Genomic DNA, 15,070 nt, shown 5'->3' with positions numbered 1-15,070 from the left:
GAAGCACCGCCCTCACCACAGGTAGCCCATCAGCATAGCCACAGACACCCCTCCCTGGCTGGTTTGTCGGGTTTGTTGATGGTTGTCGCTTGTGACTGAACTGAGGTCTGTTCGCCAAATCGTCTTCCCTCGATGCCTGTACAGGAAAACATGACTACTATTAGGTCTAACATCGGCCTCAGCACCGCTATTTGTGCCGTCTGCCACGAGGGTTTTGGAGTAGACGAGCGAATGGTCAACTCCAATGGTCAAATACTTCATGAACGATGTTTTGTGTAAGTTGTCCTTTTGCTATCGACTTGAGTATTTTCTTGAGGATTATTTTACCGCTGAAACTCGCGATACCGAACAATTACAGCGAAAAAATACACTTTCTCGGATGTGGACTCGGAGTTGGAGAGGTCGTTTATTGATGACATGTGAAGTCGAACATTTTAGCGATTTTAGGGGGCATTCCAGAAGCGAAGTAACCTAATTTACTACCCATCTTTTAAAACAGATAGGCTTTAGCTTATTCATAAGAAGCCATGACATTTTTATTACCACAGATTTTAGAATCCTTATATGAATAATTAGATGTCATTATGCTAGTGGTCAGATCCGAGGTTTTAATAAACGAGCTCATGTTGATTATGAAGAGAATCCAGTACCACAAAACGCTCATCTCTCTAATCTATTATAGAACTTCGGCAACTCCTTTTAGCTGAAAGTGGTTTTATTATTGCCCTAGATGGTCCTTACGGGTGTGTAACATAAACCGGATTTTATTCAGCATTATCATTCCGTATATGTGTTTTTGTGATAAATATGGCTTTGTATTGGAATGCTTGCTATGCATCACGCCTTTCCTCTGCCTTTGCGACTTTATCTAGCACAATGGATTATTTGTTTTGCTCAAAGTACACCTTTATAGAAAGTACTTTATCTAAAAAGTCTTTATCTTAATTGGTAAATATCTCTGTGAAATTAACATTTGTTTGACTTCCATTCTTTTTTCCTCCCTAGGTGTGTTCAGTGTTTCCAGGCTTTTCCAGATGGTCTTTTCTATGAGGTAGTATATTAAAACTCAATAGGGGATCACGTGACCTTTCCTGGCGGCAAATTCAAAACAAAATAATCACATAATTGACTGCGCCTGTCACACAAGTGAACAACGAAAAAATAAAATCTTTTAATTTTTATTTTGAATATTGAACTATTGATGAACTATGATTTTATGAATTATTTATTTAAAAAAAATTAAATGCAAACAAGAGTTGGTCAGCTGTGGTCCAGAGATAACCTTCCTCATAACATCCTCAAAAAGGGGGGTGGATATCCACCCATACCCCTTCCAGGGATGGATCCAGGCCTAAAGTTGACTGATTCCAAATGGTCACGGCCCATTCAAGGGGGGGAGGGGGGGGCATAGGGGCATGAAATTACGTGTTTGAAACATGCAATCTGCAGAATTTTTAGGGATGCATTTGGCATTTTAGGAATTTATATAGTGAGATCATAAATTCAAGGTTACGTTTCACCGGTGCTGTATTAAACTTTTGGTCATTTAAAACTGAGTGACTTCATTAATCGATTAGTCAGATAATAAATACACTATTTCTACCTAATTCAACCAAATTTGTGTTCTTGAAAGTGTGGCAAGGCAAGTACCAGTTATTCTCTTCGAATACCCCTTGGCAATATCCAAATGGTGTGATTGTAATATATAAAAAACAACCTCCCCTTGCATTATAACGTAGCTTGTGCCACACAGACAGCAACTCGTATCAATAATTGACTCCATGACCTCTCAAATTTAAGCAATTTTACAGTGCGTTATCCCATCTAGTTGCTGATCTATTGGCACTTCTCCTCTTTGCATGTTTCTCCTAGATTCATCCATTAGAGGCATCAAAAATTTGTGTACTGGTCAATTTTGCTCATGTGTGTTATCTTACCAGCCTATTTACCTTACTAAAATAACAGCCAAAAATCTTCCCAAATAAAACACAGGGCAAACAGAAATGCCATTATATACTAAGAATACACTGTCTGGGGATTTTGCTAAAACATTATGTATTTCACTTACGAGGGCGACCACTTTCCATTGCCATAACTCATAGAGAATTCTAAAGAGCTATCGTCCTGTCGCCACACTTTCATCATTAATTCCAACTTCTCGGGATCTGAATTCGATCAAATTCTACACCATAATCAAAAGGATAACACTCCTCCTTTCGGCAGACAGGCTCTCCATGAGAAACGTCTGCATATTATGAAGCCATGCTTCGCTACTCAAGATTTCGGTTCGAGAGATGTGTACAAGAGATCACACGCTAAAGCAAGCAAAGGCCTACTTTCTCATGGGTAGCATTGGGATTTTATTGTCAACTGATTCCAAAGTGATTCACACGTTATAGCAACCAATCAAAACAGAGCTTGATTAGTTCCGCGTGGGCCGTAGCCACGTAGCCAATCGGTGAAGAGCTTGAGTGGTTCCAGCACATGCGCATAATTTTTATACACACGCAAAATTTCTAAATGGGTCCCCTCCCCCAAACTTGATTTATCACTCACCATCAGGAGCAATATTTCCCCTGGGGGAACCGGAAATGCTGTCTAAGCGCTAAAGGAAATAACAGCGAAATAACCCAGGAAGCAGGTCTTCTAGTGTTTAAATAACAGACAACAGATGGATGTTTATTTCTATTGAACGTTTTAAAATTCAAATCTACAAAAAAGAACGTTTTTCTGGGATTTTGAGTGATTCACTGGAATCAGTTGAATCAGTCTGGATCCACCCCTGCCTTCCCCATATCCACTCCTGCCAAGACCAATGACCTTATGAATTATTTATAATTGATGCGTTTCAGTATGATGGGCGTCGCTTTTGTGAACACGACTTCCAAACTTTGTTTGCTCCTTGCTGCAAGCAATGTGGTAGGTTCCACATCAGATCAAGGATTATTTTTGAATTACGAATTTTGCTAATTTTTATTTGTCATTAATTTTTTTTCCAGGCAAGTTTGTGATTGGCCGTGTGATCAAAGCAATGCAAGCTAACTGGCATCCTGACTGCTTCCGCTGTGAGATCTGTAACGACTGTCTGGCTGACACTGGTTTTGTCAAGAATGCAGGAAGGTAACAGAGATCACTGTTGCTTTAAAGAGCTATACTTAGCTATAGATTCAACAATCTTGCCACTGTGCGATATGCATAATGCTATTAATGTTATAAGAGTGTTTTCCGTCCGCCACTGTAATTTAGTGTACATACTGCAAAGTGGATAATAAACGATCATTATTATTATTATTACTAATCTTATTTATTGTTTTCATTCACTGTTGAATAATTGAATAATTTCTGCTTTTATTTTGAAAAAAAACATCTAAAAATGACGTTTTATACCTTACTTACCAAACTCAATAAGAAATATCACATGAACCCCAAAAAAATGCTGACAAAATGGTGGCTGACTCTCTTATATAAAGCAAGCAACAACAGCACAAAACTTGTATTTTCTAATCACAGAGCTTTGTGCAAAAAGTGCAATGCAGATGAGAAGACAAAAAGTAAGTCCAGACATGTCTAATGCCTCAAGTCCCTAAATATAATTTGTCCTCCTGTCTCTACAGTACTTTGTGATTTTGTCTTAATTGTTTACTTGTATTTCTTATGAATGTTTACAAATTCTTACGAATTCTTATCTTCCATGTAGAAACTGGCAGATATGTGTGCAGAAAATGCCAGTAAGTGGACTGTACATGTCATAGGGAGGGCTGAGAGTTGGTCTACCTTTGTCTAGGTTTGACCAAATAAGGTGTTAGGCCAGAAAAAAGCTATAAAGGAATTTACCATAAATGTCCTAAAAAACGCCAAGGGGGTTTATTAAATTTCGATGATCCGAAGGGGGGCGTTCAACAAATAGGAGGCATTTATTAGAGAGGGGTGTTCTTAACAAACTATAAAAATGTAACACACCCAAGTGTAGTGGGATTTTAGTCTCAGGCATGATCATGTTAAATTAAAGCATGCGTAGGAAGCATTTCTTGACCTTAAGCAAGTCTCACCCAGTAGAAGCCAAACTCAGATTAATTAAAGTTGATTTATATTACTGAAATTCCTATGTCGTTTGTTTTTAAGCTGGCAGGGAGGGGGTGTTAGATAGAGGGGGGGGGCGTTTAAAAATTGATGTTTTGGTTCATTTTGATTACAATTGATTTATTGAAAGGATCTACAGATACTGCTGTTGGTACTTCAAGTACAATGCCTTCAATGTTTCTGTTTTTAGTACGTACATCCCTGAAGGGGAACATATCATGTATATGGGGGATCCTGTCCACCCATGGCACTACAACTGCTTCTGCTGTGGGTAAGTGTACTAATTTTTTTCTCTCTAAAATGAGCTAGAACAAGCTTAGGACATTGGAGAAAATTTCAAGGAAATGTCCTAAGATTTACTCAGGATACAGGCATGTACCCAGTATAGGCTGGGGGGGGGGGGGGGGGGGGGGGTGTGTGCAGTCATAGGAATTGTATGGAAAACACATAGCATTTGAAGATCCTTAATACATTTGGGCCGCCAATGGGGGTGTGTGCGCCTGAGATACCAAAACTTGAAGCTTCCTTCTTTGCTAATATATGTAGCCTTCAGTCTGTCAGTAAGTACGTAAGGCTTCATGTTCATGTACCACTGTATTTTCCAAGTACGTATCATTTGAGCAGACAAATATACCATGTTTTGTGGAAATGTACCATACCATATACCATATACCATGTTTTGTGGAAATGTACCATACCATATACCATGTTTTGTGAAAATGTACCATACCATATACAATATACCATGTTTTGTGAAAATGTACCATACCATATACCATGTTTTGTGAAAATGTACCATACCATATACCATGTTTTGTGGAAATGTACTATACCATATACCATGTTTTGTGAAAATGTTCTCTGATTACCAGCAAGGAGCTTGACCACTTTTGCCGTAAGAAGGACACAGAGCTTTACTGTCTGCGCTGCCATGATCTCCTGGGAACCCCCATCTGTGGAGCGTGTCGGTAAGATGTGAAAATGAGGGTCTTCAAGATACCTGGGATGTTTTAATGTGGTAGGAACAGTGAAGCTTATAGGAGCTTACAGACATGATGTAAAAAAAGAGTTTCTTTAAGGTACAGGGATTTTTTGCCTTTAGGCTTCAGATAAGCTTGCCGGTAAGGTGTGGAAAGTATGTCTTAGAGATACAAGGGTGTTTTAATGTGGTAGGAACAGTGATGCTTAGTGGAGCTTACAGGCATGATGTAAAAAAAAAAGAGTTTCTTTAAGGTACAGGGATCTTTTGCCTGTAAGCTTTAGATTAGCTTGCCGGTAAGTTGCGGAAAGTATGTCTCAGAGATACAGGGGTGTTTTAATGTGGTAGGGACAGGGGTCCTTAGTGGTATGATTTGAGAAAAAAAGTGTCTCAGAGATACAGGTTTTTTTTTACTGGGATAGACCAGGGATCTTCGTTTAGCTTGCCAGTAAGGTGTGAAAATCACTTCTGGATTATTTGTCTGTTTGCTCTATTCTGACAAAAATAATTCTCTTTCTAGTCGCCCAGTCGAGGACCGAGTGGTGCATGCCTTAGGCAAGGCTTGGCACGTGGAGGTACTGTGTCACTAAAAAACAACTTACACTTGAAAAAAAAAAAACGTTCCACGATCATCGAAGTTTTTTTTTTCTTAGTCCAGCACAGGACTTGCTTTTATCTTGCTTTGTTTAAAGCTTTCATACTAACACTGTTGTATTTTCGGAGTAAACATTAGCAAAGTATCGGCTGATTGACATTCTTTAAATCATAGTGTGCTTCTTTTTTGTAGCATTTTGTTTGTGCAAAATGTGAGAAGCCATTTTATGGTCACCGATACTACGAGCGCAAAGGATTGGCATACTGCGAGACCCATTACAATGAGGTATGTATTACTCTAGAAGCTTACCTAGGAGAATTCAAGCCTAAAATTTTCTAAGTAGTGTTACCTGCGGCAGTGGATGGTAAAAAAATGAAACGTACGAAAAAGTCGTTCTTTTCCATTTTATTACAGAATTTATTTTTGAACAAATGACCTCTTTAGTAAGATCCCATAGTTAATAAGCGTTTGACTTCATTTTTGTTCCCCCAATATTCAGCTGTACGGAGACATCTGCTTTGAATGCAACAAGGCAATCACGGGAGATGGTGAGTAAGAAGTCTTTGCAACTCATTCTTTACAGTGTCACCAGTGAAACTTTAAACAGCGGTAGGTAACGTTTATTTCAACAAATAACTGCGAAATGAATAAGAAAAAAAAAAAATGAGTTGTCTGCAGAGAGGTTATAACAAGCATAGAACGTAACCTTTTTTGCACCATTAAACGTTGATATGTTTTTCTCTGTTTCCAGTTGTAAATGCGCTAAACAAGTGCTGGTGCGTCCAACATTTCACATGCATCGGCTGTAATATCTCACTGACTCTCAAGTAAGTACTATCCATACGAATGTCCCTTTCCCTTGCACTCTCCACGCGAGTTTTTCTTTTCTGTGCACTATTCACGCGAGTGTCTCTTCCCTGTGCACCATCCACGCGAGTGTCCCTTTCCGCGCACTATCCACGCGAGTGTCCCTTTCCCGTGCACTATCCACGCGAGTGTCACTTTCCTGTGCACTCTCCATGCGAGTTTTTCTTTCCTGCGCACCATCCACGCGAGTATCACTTTCCCGCAAAACTATCCACGCGAGTGTCACTTTCCCGCACACTTTCCACGCGAGTGTCCCTTTCCCGCGCACTATCTATGCGAGTGTCACTTTCCTGCGCACTCTCCATGCGAGTTTTTCTTTCCTGTGCACCATCCACGCGAGTGTCCCTTTCCCGCAAAACTATCCACGCGAGTGTCACTTTCCCGCACACTTTCCACGCGAGTGTCCCTTTCCCGCGCACTATCCATGCGAGTGTCACTTTCCTGCGCACTCTCCATGCGAGTTTTTCTTTCCTGCGCATCATCCACGCGAGTATCACTTTCCTGTGCACTATCCACGCTAGAGCACAAATAACCGCGCCGTGTCTCGCGCGCACCACAACACACGTCCATTTGCATTGACGATCTGCAATTCCTTTAGGGTGTATCACGATTGAATAAGAAACTATGTATTCTTTATGTGTTTTTTACCATTTTTATATGAAATAATGCAAAGTTAATAAAAATAATAAGGCAAAGTCTGACAATTTCCTTCATGACTCATCATAAATCCCAATAACTTATCACTATTTACTCCTTAGGAGCAAGTTTCATGAGTTCGACATGCAGCCCCTTTGCAAGAAGTGCTACGAGAAAATGCCAATGGAGTTGAAGAAACGACTCAAACGCGCGGAGCAGGGAAGCCCGGCCAAGACCCCAACCAAGAAGAGCACGACTTAGAGTATTTATATGCGTAAAAATAGGATTTTCTAAATGGTTTTAATACATATCTTTTCTTATCTAAAGCAACTCCCAACACACCCTGCCTCAAGGATAGCTATTAGCGTATTGCGTGATAGAAGCGCATTGCGTGACTACTACTTTAGTGACCAATGAGGTTGTCAGGGGAGAGGAGGGTGGGGAGATGGGATCGTAAGACCCTCCCCACCCCCGCTCGACTGAAGGGCCCGCTGCAATGGGAGAAAATTAAAGCCGCATTTTCACCAGTTTACTTCCGGTCGATTACGTAACAATATCCGAAGATTTTTAACGGAAAACGCGAAAAATATTTCAAAATATCGAAAGCAATATGTTTATTGGAAGTTTCTTTGAGGATTTGATTGATAATTTAGAGCGGATGGCCTGTTTAATATCTCGGATTTTAATACATTCTTTTCTCTTCTAACGGTTGAGGTTTCCGTCGGACTTCCGGAAGTAAACTGGTGACAATGCGGCTTTAAGTATCACTGTGAGTTTGGGCGAGATGCATAACAATTTAGAAAAAATGGAGCCCTAAATGGCCAAACGAACCTGCCGCTTACAATCCTGGATACGAGCCTGGTAACTTGCACGCTATAAGAATAAAACAATGCAAAATGGAACCAAGATGATGTTGATATAGGATCGGAATCGTGTTGCGCTTTAAAAATTTATAACTTTAAAATTTGATATTTTCATGTAGGTGTAAAATACGAAAATAAAGGAAATGATTGAATAATGGTTGAAGTTGTATATTGTGAGTCTGCTGTTTCCCTTGTGTCCCCAAGAAGTTGATTATTCTTTATTGAAGGATCGTCCATCATTATCCTTTTCCCATATAATACCTATTACTACTTACCCCACCCCTCTCAGCAAATCCTGGGTATCCCCCTGTCCCCGTGTTCCCGAGGATGTTAGATTCAAAGGTGTAACTATGTAGATGCTTACACGGCTGCGCAGGTGACTTCTCAATTAGGTCGCTCTGGGTTACCTGTGGGCAAGTAATACACAAGACCATCATTCTTTACGCGCGTGCTTCAAACAAGATGGCGGCCGCCGGGAGGGAAGAAACACTATTATCAGATCACAATTTTACCGACATCCAGAAGACAACTAGCGCGTAAGAAAAGATAATATGATAGCTTAACTTTCACTTCATTTTCTAAACGGCTTGATTGATTTTTTTAGCCAGGACGGGTCAGCCGGAGTAGAGCACGACCTTGATTCTCTCACGAAAAAACTATCTTCTCTCAGTGAGTAAATTATAATCTCTAGTCCTTACCGTCGTCATGAAAAGGGGCGTTCTTTCCTAGCGTTTGGTTGAAATAACTGTACAAGGATACTGGTTCATCAATGATGAGAGCAACATGGGAAACATCTCGTCACGCATTACATTGACAGTTCCTTGCGCACCCAAAAAAAAAAAAACAGCCGAATTGCAGAATGTTACAATACACGGTTATTTGTTGTTAGATTTTATATATTATAAAACTTCTCTACAATAGGAGAAACCAGTTTTTTTTTTTACGTGGAGATTTGCCTCCATGGTTGTGAGCAATCAGCTTGTTATGACTATCATCATCTTCCATCATACATATTATTATTATTATACTCATATTATTATTATACTTATTAATTATGATATTAAGATCATGATGTTATTATTTAGACATTCCCAAAGGCCCACAGTATGACTGGGTTGACATCACTGATAAGTTTCTTCATGCAAGCTCTGGTAGGAAAATATTAAAATATAGTTGAAACTGGACTTTTCGAAGGGACCATAAAGTTTTTGCAACGTGCATCAGACAGGTTTCCCAAATGAAACAGATAGTGCTTTGCAAACATTGCATCGCTTCACACAACAGACCAATATAACCATATTTCAGCATTTTTTGTGGTTGTATTTGAATCTACAAAAATATGTTCCTCCAACCATTGCAATAACCAATTGCAGACTAATAATGAAATGAAATAAAAAAAGGAACGGAATACCAAAATTATTATCATGTTTACCCTCCTAAGAATAAGGTGATTGGCTAATCCACGGGTATACATTTGCACTTAATATGTATTATAACACAATGTCTTTAGATACAGTTCTTACATACTTTGTACCTCTGCCCTCCATTGTGGGCACTTTCAAAAAAACACTGTTAGAAAATAAACACAAAGTCAGTATTTTCTAGTTCAAAGTTCTCTCAAATATGACCTTCCCAGTCAGCAAATAGCAAGTTTGCATATGTATGGAATTCAGATATAGAAAGAAGTGTAGGTTTGAATATTCTTCTCCTTTTCAAATCATTTCTTAGAATTGAGGCATGGTGAACTGGTGCATGACAATACGTAAGTAAAAGGCTGTTGTTTTATTCTTTGTAATGAACCCATTCAAATGTCATTTTTATCTAGCACAAATATTTAACAGTCAAATAAAGTAGCCAACTTACTTATTCCCAAAACAATTTGACAACATTATTAAGAGTATCTCAAAACTGTGATATGCAGTTCAAAAGGAAAGTGTTCAGAAGCATAAACTTATAAGCTTATTTTTCTTTTTCTAATAGTTTGAATGAATACATAGCCATTTAGGGGAAGACCTGTAGATTAAAAAGGTCCATTGAAAATTTAGCAAGGGAAAGGGTTGACATGGGAAGGTCTCTGAATTATATCAAGTTGCAATCAAGTTGTTTTCTTATTGTTGGTATTCACAATACCTTAAGAAAAATTTGTAGCTTTCAGAGGTCCATTGATAAATGAATAAGGGATTTTTGGACTATTTTTCTGGTTTGTCCTCAATGACCTTGCCTATATAAGGGATTTCCCAACATCCTACTGAGTTCCCCAACTGATCCTGTCTATTCAAGTTCTATTGTGGGAATTGTTTTCCTAGGTTTGGACTGTTTGAAGCGATGTCTGCCATAGAGATGATGGATCCTAAAATGGATGCCGGTATGCTTTGCAACAAGACAAGAACCATTCTGCAGCTGGAGCAGGCAATCCAGGTACTGATTAATGTACTGTAACAAGACCAGAAACACACTTTACAATTCTAGCCAAGCAATCCAGGTACTGATAAGTGTACTGTAACAAGACCAGAAACACACTTTACAATTCTAGCCAAGCAATCCAGGTACTGATTAATGTACTGTAACAAGACCAGAAACACACTTTACAATTCTAGCCAAGCAATCCAGGTACTGATAAGTGTACTGTAACAAGACCAGAAACATACTTTACAATTCTAGCCAAGCAATCCAGGTACTGATTAATGTACTGTAACAAGACCAGAAACACACCTTACAATTCTAGCCAAGCAATCCAGGTACTGATTAATGTACTGTAACAAGACCAGAAACACACTTTACAATTCTAGCCAAGCAATCCAGGTACTGATTAATGTACTGTAACAAGACCAGAAACACACTTTACAATTCTAGCCAAGAAATCCAGGTACTGATTAATGTACTGTAACAAGACCAGAAACACACTTTACAATTCTAGCCAAGCAATCTAGGTACTGATTAGTGTACTGTAACAAGACCAGAAACACACTTTACAATTCTAGCCAAGCAATCCAGGTACTGATTAATGTACTGTAACAAGACCAGAAACACACTTTACAATTCTAGCCAAGCAATCCAGGTACTGATAAGTGTACTGTAACAAGACCAGAAACACACTTTACAATTCTAGCCAAGCAATCCAGGTACTGATTAATGTACTGTAACAAGACCAGAAACACACTTTACAATTCTAGCCAAGCAATCCAGGTACTGATTAATGTACTGTAACAAGACCAGAAACACACTTTACAATTCTAGCCAAGCAATCCAGGTACTGATTAGTGTACTGTAACAAGACCAGAAACACACTTTACAATTCTAGCCAAGCAATCCAGGTACTGATTAATGTACTGTAACAAGACCAGAAACACACTTTACAATTCTAGCCAAGCAATCTAGGTACTGATTAGTGTACTGTAACAAGACCAGAAACACACTTTACAATTCTAGCCAAGCAATCCAGGTACTGATTAATGTACTGTAACAAGACCAGAAACACACTTTACAATTCTAGCCAAGCAATCCAGGTACTGATAAGTGTACTGTAACAAGACCAGAAACACACTTTACAATTCTAGCCAAGCAATCCAGGTACTGATTAGTGTACTGTAACAAGACCAGAAACACACTTTACAATTCTAGCCAAGCAATCCAGGTACTGATTAATGTACTGTAACAAGACCAGAAACATACTTTACAATTCTAGCCAAGCAATCCAGGTACTGATAAGTGTACTGTAACAAGACCAGAAACATACTTTACAATTCTAGCCAAGCAATCCAGGTACTGACTAGTGTACTGTAACAAGACCAGAAACACACTTTACAATTCTAGCCAAGCAATCCAGGTACTGATAAGTGTACTGTAACAAGACCAGAAACATACTTTACAATTCTAGCCAAGCAATCCAGGTACTGATAAGTGTACTGTAACAAGACCAGAAACACACTTTACAATTCTAGCCAAGCAATCCAGGTACTGATTAGTGTACTGTAACAAGACCAGAAACACACTTTACAATTCTAGCCAAGCAATCTAATTCTTACATCAATAGGCTATTTAGACCTGTAAATTGTGGAGATTTGCACTGTCAGTAAAAACTGCTGTTTGATACTGTCTTTCAAGTAAATACTATAAAAAAGTAGTATCACATTTAAAAATCTGAGACTTCGAGGTTGTGGTATAACAAGACTTGGAGACTTGAGTAAAAATTTCTGAGATTCAAAGACTTAAATTATTGTGAGACTTTAGAAATTTAGAGGTACCCCTCTAAACGGCTACCTCTCAAATACTAAGATTGGGCCAAGGAGGTTGGATTGGCTGGCTACCCCCCCCCCCCCCACCCATTTTGATGAATTTCTGGCTCATTATTCACATATTGTTCACCACTGTTCATGTTCATTCTGCACTAACCTCGAAATATTGAACAAACATAAACAATTATACTTGGAGAATTGTGTGGTTATGGTTTGTGTGTGATCGTAACACAACATTTATTATACGCCAAAGTTATAATAACAACTATGTAATAAAGTCTATGTTGTACAAGCTAACTAGAAAATTCATGAAATAGACAAATACAATATTACTATAATGGACATTAATAAATGGTGAAAAATTGAAAATTACTGGAGTGTCAGGGAGGCCAGGAAAAACATCTGAAAAAACCTTTATAAAGGACAAAATTCACAGGAAACCTGGGTTGGGCCAAGACAAAAACTCCAGATCCCCCGACAAGATGAAAAAATAATGCTGATATATAACAAAGCAAATCACTGAAGTGAGATCGCTTTTGACAACCCCAATCGATCTTATTTGCTAAATTTAATGTACTTGGCACCTGAAGAGTGCCAGCCAGCATGAAGATCTAACAAGTCACTACTAACATTCCGACATGCTGGATTAGAAGCAGCTCCTGACTGTATACTATGCGTACAATATTTAGTGACATCATCAACAAAAGGGGCGATGTATTTCTGAAATTCTACCCTCATACAAGAGTAGGATATTGATTTTGAACAGTGAAAACTCTCACCTGTTTTAGATCTAACAATGCGCTTCAATATAGAAGCGTCATCAGAGGAATCTGATGGTAAAAGCTTGCTAAGTCGCTCAAAAGCTGACACAGGGCAAGTTGAATTACTAATCCTAACTAGTATATAGAAGTATGGCCTTCTCTATATTGATCGTTCTTTCTCTTTGAAATAGTCAATGACATGCAATCAGCGAAAACAGTGATGTCTTTGGGTCTTAAGTTTAGAATCTCGCTGATGCGCAAAAAACCGGCATAACCAACAAGAACTACAAAAAGAAATCTGATGTGAGCTAGACTAGTGCTACTTATGCAATGATTGGCAATGCTGTGCACTTGCTCAGGAGTAAGTGGCTCCTTTGGACTGATAGGGCGGGCAAGCTTTCTCTTTGCTCCTTCCAGTGTAGACTTGAGGAAAGTGTGGTCAGTAGGACTGTCTATCCCAGCCATGTGGTGGCCCCATCTTATGCTATAGAAAGCAGACTCGATGGAAGAAACGCCGTTACCGCTAGCACTCCGACACAAATCTGTCAGGTAGAGAGCAACATGCAAAGGGTTGGCCGGTAGGTGAGACCAACATACTTTGACCAGCCCTAGCTATCCAACAATCCCATCCAGATTTGTACTTGTTCACAGTTAAGGTTGCTTCAGAAGACAACTGTAGATCTTTCAGTTGTGGCGTAATAGATAAAAAAATGATTGATCTAAATGTAAGGCCTCTTTTCAGATACCCTTCTTCAGGTAGACCTGAAAACAACACAAGTAAGCTGTCATTGGTGGAAATGCTGAATCTCATTACAATATTTATACGCCCCTATAATAAATACCAAAACAATCCTAAACAGAATGATTAAAAATAAAGATGATTCAAAACGAATTCAAATATAACTACTCTCCAAAGGCGAATTACGTGAAAAACAAGCATGCTTCAAACTAGAGCATCTTGCCAAATGGCGAATACCCTCGCAAAACGCGAGCACACTTTAAACTAGAATGTTTTGCCAAATGGTGAATACCCTTGCAAAAGGCGAGCACGCTTCAAACTAGAGCGTCTTGCCAAATGACGAATACCCTCGCAAACTGTGAGCAAGCTTTAAACTTGAGCGTCTGATCACAAGCAAACAATAACATAACATGGATACATGCCACTCTCGCATAACGCAGGGATGGCTCAACCTCAAGCATCTTGTAAATATGATTGCATATGCAAAAAAACAATTCAAGTGCTAACCTCTTGTCATACGCAAAAATAACTAAAACATTTCTTACCTAAAATCTACGCACAGAGCTAGCATGAAAAAAATAGGGAAGCCAGAGAACACAGAAGGGTGCGACTTGTAAATCTGACTCTGTCCGGGACCCTGCAGAATTAAGTCAGGAATGCGCGGAAGTCTAAAAGACTCCAAAACAAAGGACTAAAATAGGGTAGGGCTAGAATGCAAAAATGACCAAAAGTAGCTCGAGGGCCATTCAGGGATAATAAGAGTACCATAACCCTGGGACGAAGACAGTGCTCTGATGGACTGAACTGGGGGACAAATCCAGTTGTTTTCACCAGACCATTCCTTTGTAAAAGCATCTACTCCACATGAACCGGGAGCAGCAAATTTAGAATTGAAATGGGGAAGCTGTGCATTGTAGTGGGTAGCGAATCTGTCAATGGTGTAAGGACCCCACTTGATGTTGAGAAGACGAAATACAGCTGGATTAAATAGACCAGCCATCGTAGTCTATAAATCTGCTGAGCTGATAAGCTGTATCGTTGGAAGACCTAGGGATCCATTGAGACTGTAACGAGATTTGTGCGTGAAACATACCTGTAGCTTGAAAATTTTTTAGCGCAATTAACTGTAGATAAGGATTGATGCTATCTGTAAATATCTTCACCTGTTCCATAGAGATTTAATTTGTGAAGACAAGACTTAATAGATAGCTGTCATTTCTCGAAACGTAGAACTACCTTGACTTTCAATACTGATGAACATGCCGCTAACAATGTGTGATCCTCTTAAAGGAGCAATATATCCACCAAACGCTAC

General features: G+C 39.1%; 2 protein-coding genes across 3 annotated transcripts in view; both read left to right on the top strand.

Moving 5' to 3' along the window:
- The first annotated feature begins 39 nt into the window (after window positions 1–39).
- On the top strand, window positions 40–8,172 carry LOC5519945 (LIM and senescent cell antigen-like-containing domain protein 1). Its single transcript, XM_001639673.3, has 13 exons — window positions 40–275; window positions 1,006–1,051; window positions 2,853–2,919; window positions 3,000–3,120; window positions 3,511–3,551; window positions 3,698–3,728; window positions 4,271–4,351; window positions 4,953–5,048; window positions 5,580–5,634; window positions 5,847–5,939; window positions 6,154–6,202; window positions 6,406–6,481; window positions 7,280–8,172. Exons 1-13 carry the CDS (start codon window positions 133–135, stop codon window positions 7,416–7,418), a joined length of 1,038 nt encoding a protein of 345 aa, XP_001639723.1. The 5' UTR covers window positions 40–132; the 3' UTR covers window positions 7,419–8,172.
- Window positions 8,173–8,437: 265 nt separating this feature from the next.
- LOC5519855 (N-alpha-acetyltransferase 35, NatC auxiliary subunit) overlaps window positions 8,438–15,070 on the top strand; it is a 28,787-nt gene continuing 22,154 nt past the window's right edge. For both annotated transcript variants that reach the window (XR_007308246.1, XM_048728297.1), the window contains exons 1-5: window positions 8,438–8,556; window positions 8,625–8,689; window positions 9,106–9,171; window positions 9,749–9,782; window positions 10,327–10,438. Coding sequence is in view for 1 of the 2 variants with exons in the window: in XM_048728297.1 (XP_048584254.1) it covers window positions 8,483–8,556; window positions 8,625–8,689; window positions 9,106–9,171; window positions 9,749–9,782; window positions 10,327–10,438 (351 nt within the window). In the remaining variant the exon portion in view is untranslated. The remainder of the gene's footprint in view (window positions 8,557–8,624; window positions 8,690–9,105; window positions 9,172–9,748; window positions 9,783–10,326; window positions 10,439–15,070) is intronic.

This window comes from Nematostella vectensis, chromosome 5, assembly GCF_932526225.1.
Source record: "Nematostella vectensis chromosome 5, jaNemVect1.1, whole genome shotgun sequence".
Classification (NCBI taxonomy): domain Eukaryota; kingdom Metazoa; phylum Cnidaria; class Anthozoa; order Actiniaria; family Edwardsiidae; genus Nematostella; species Nematostella vectensis.
The sequence above is the reverse complement of the archived record's forward strand: the minus strand, read 5'-3'. Positions and strand labels throughout refer to the sequence as shown.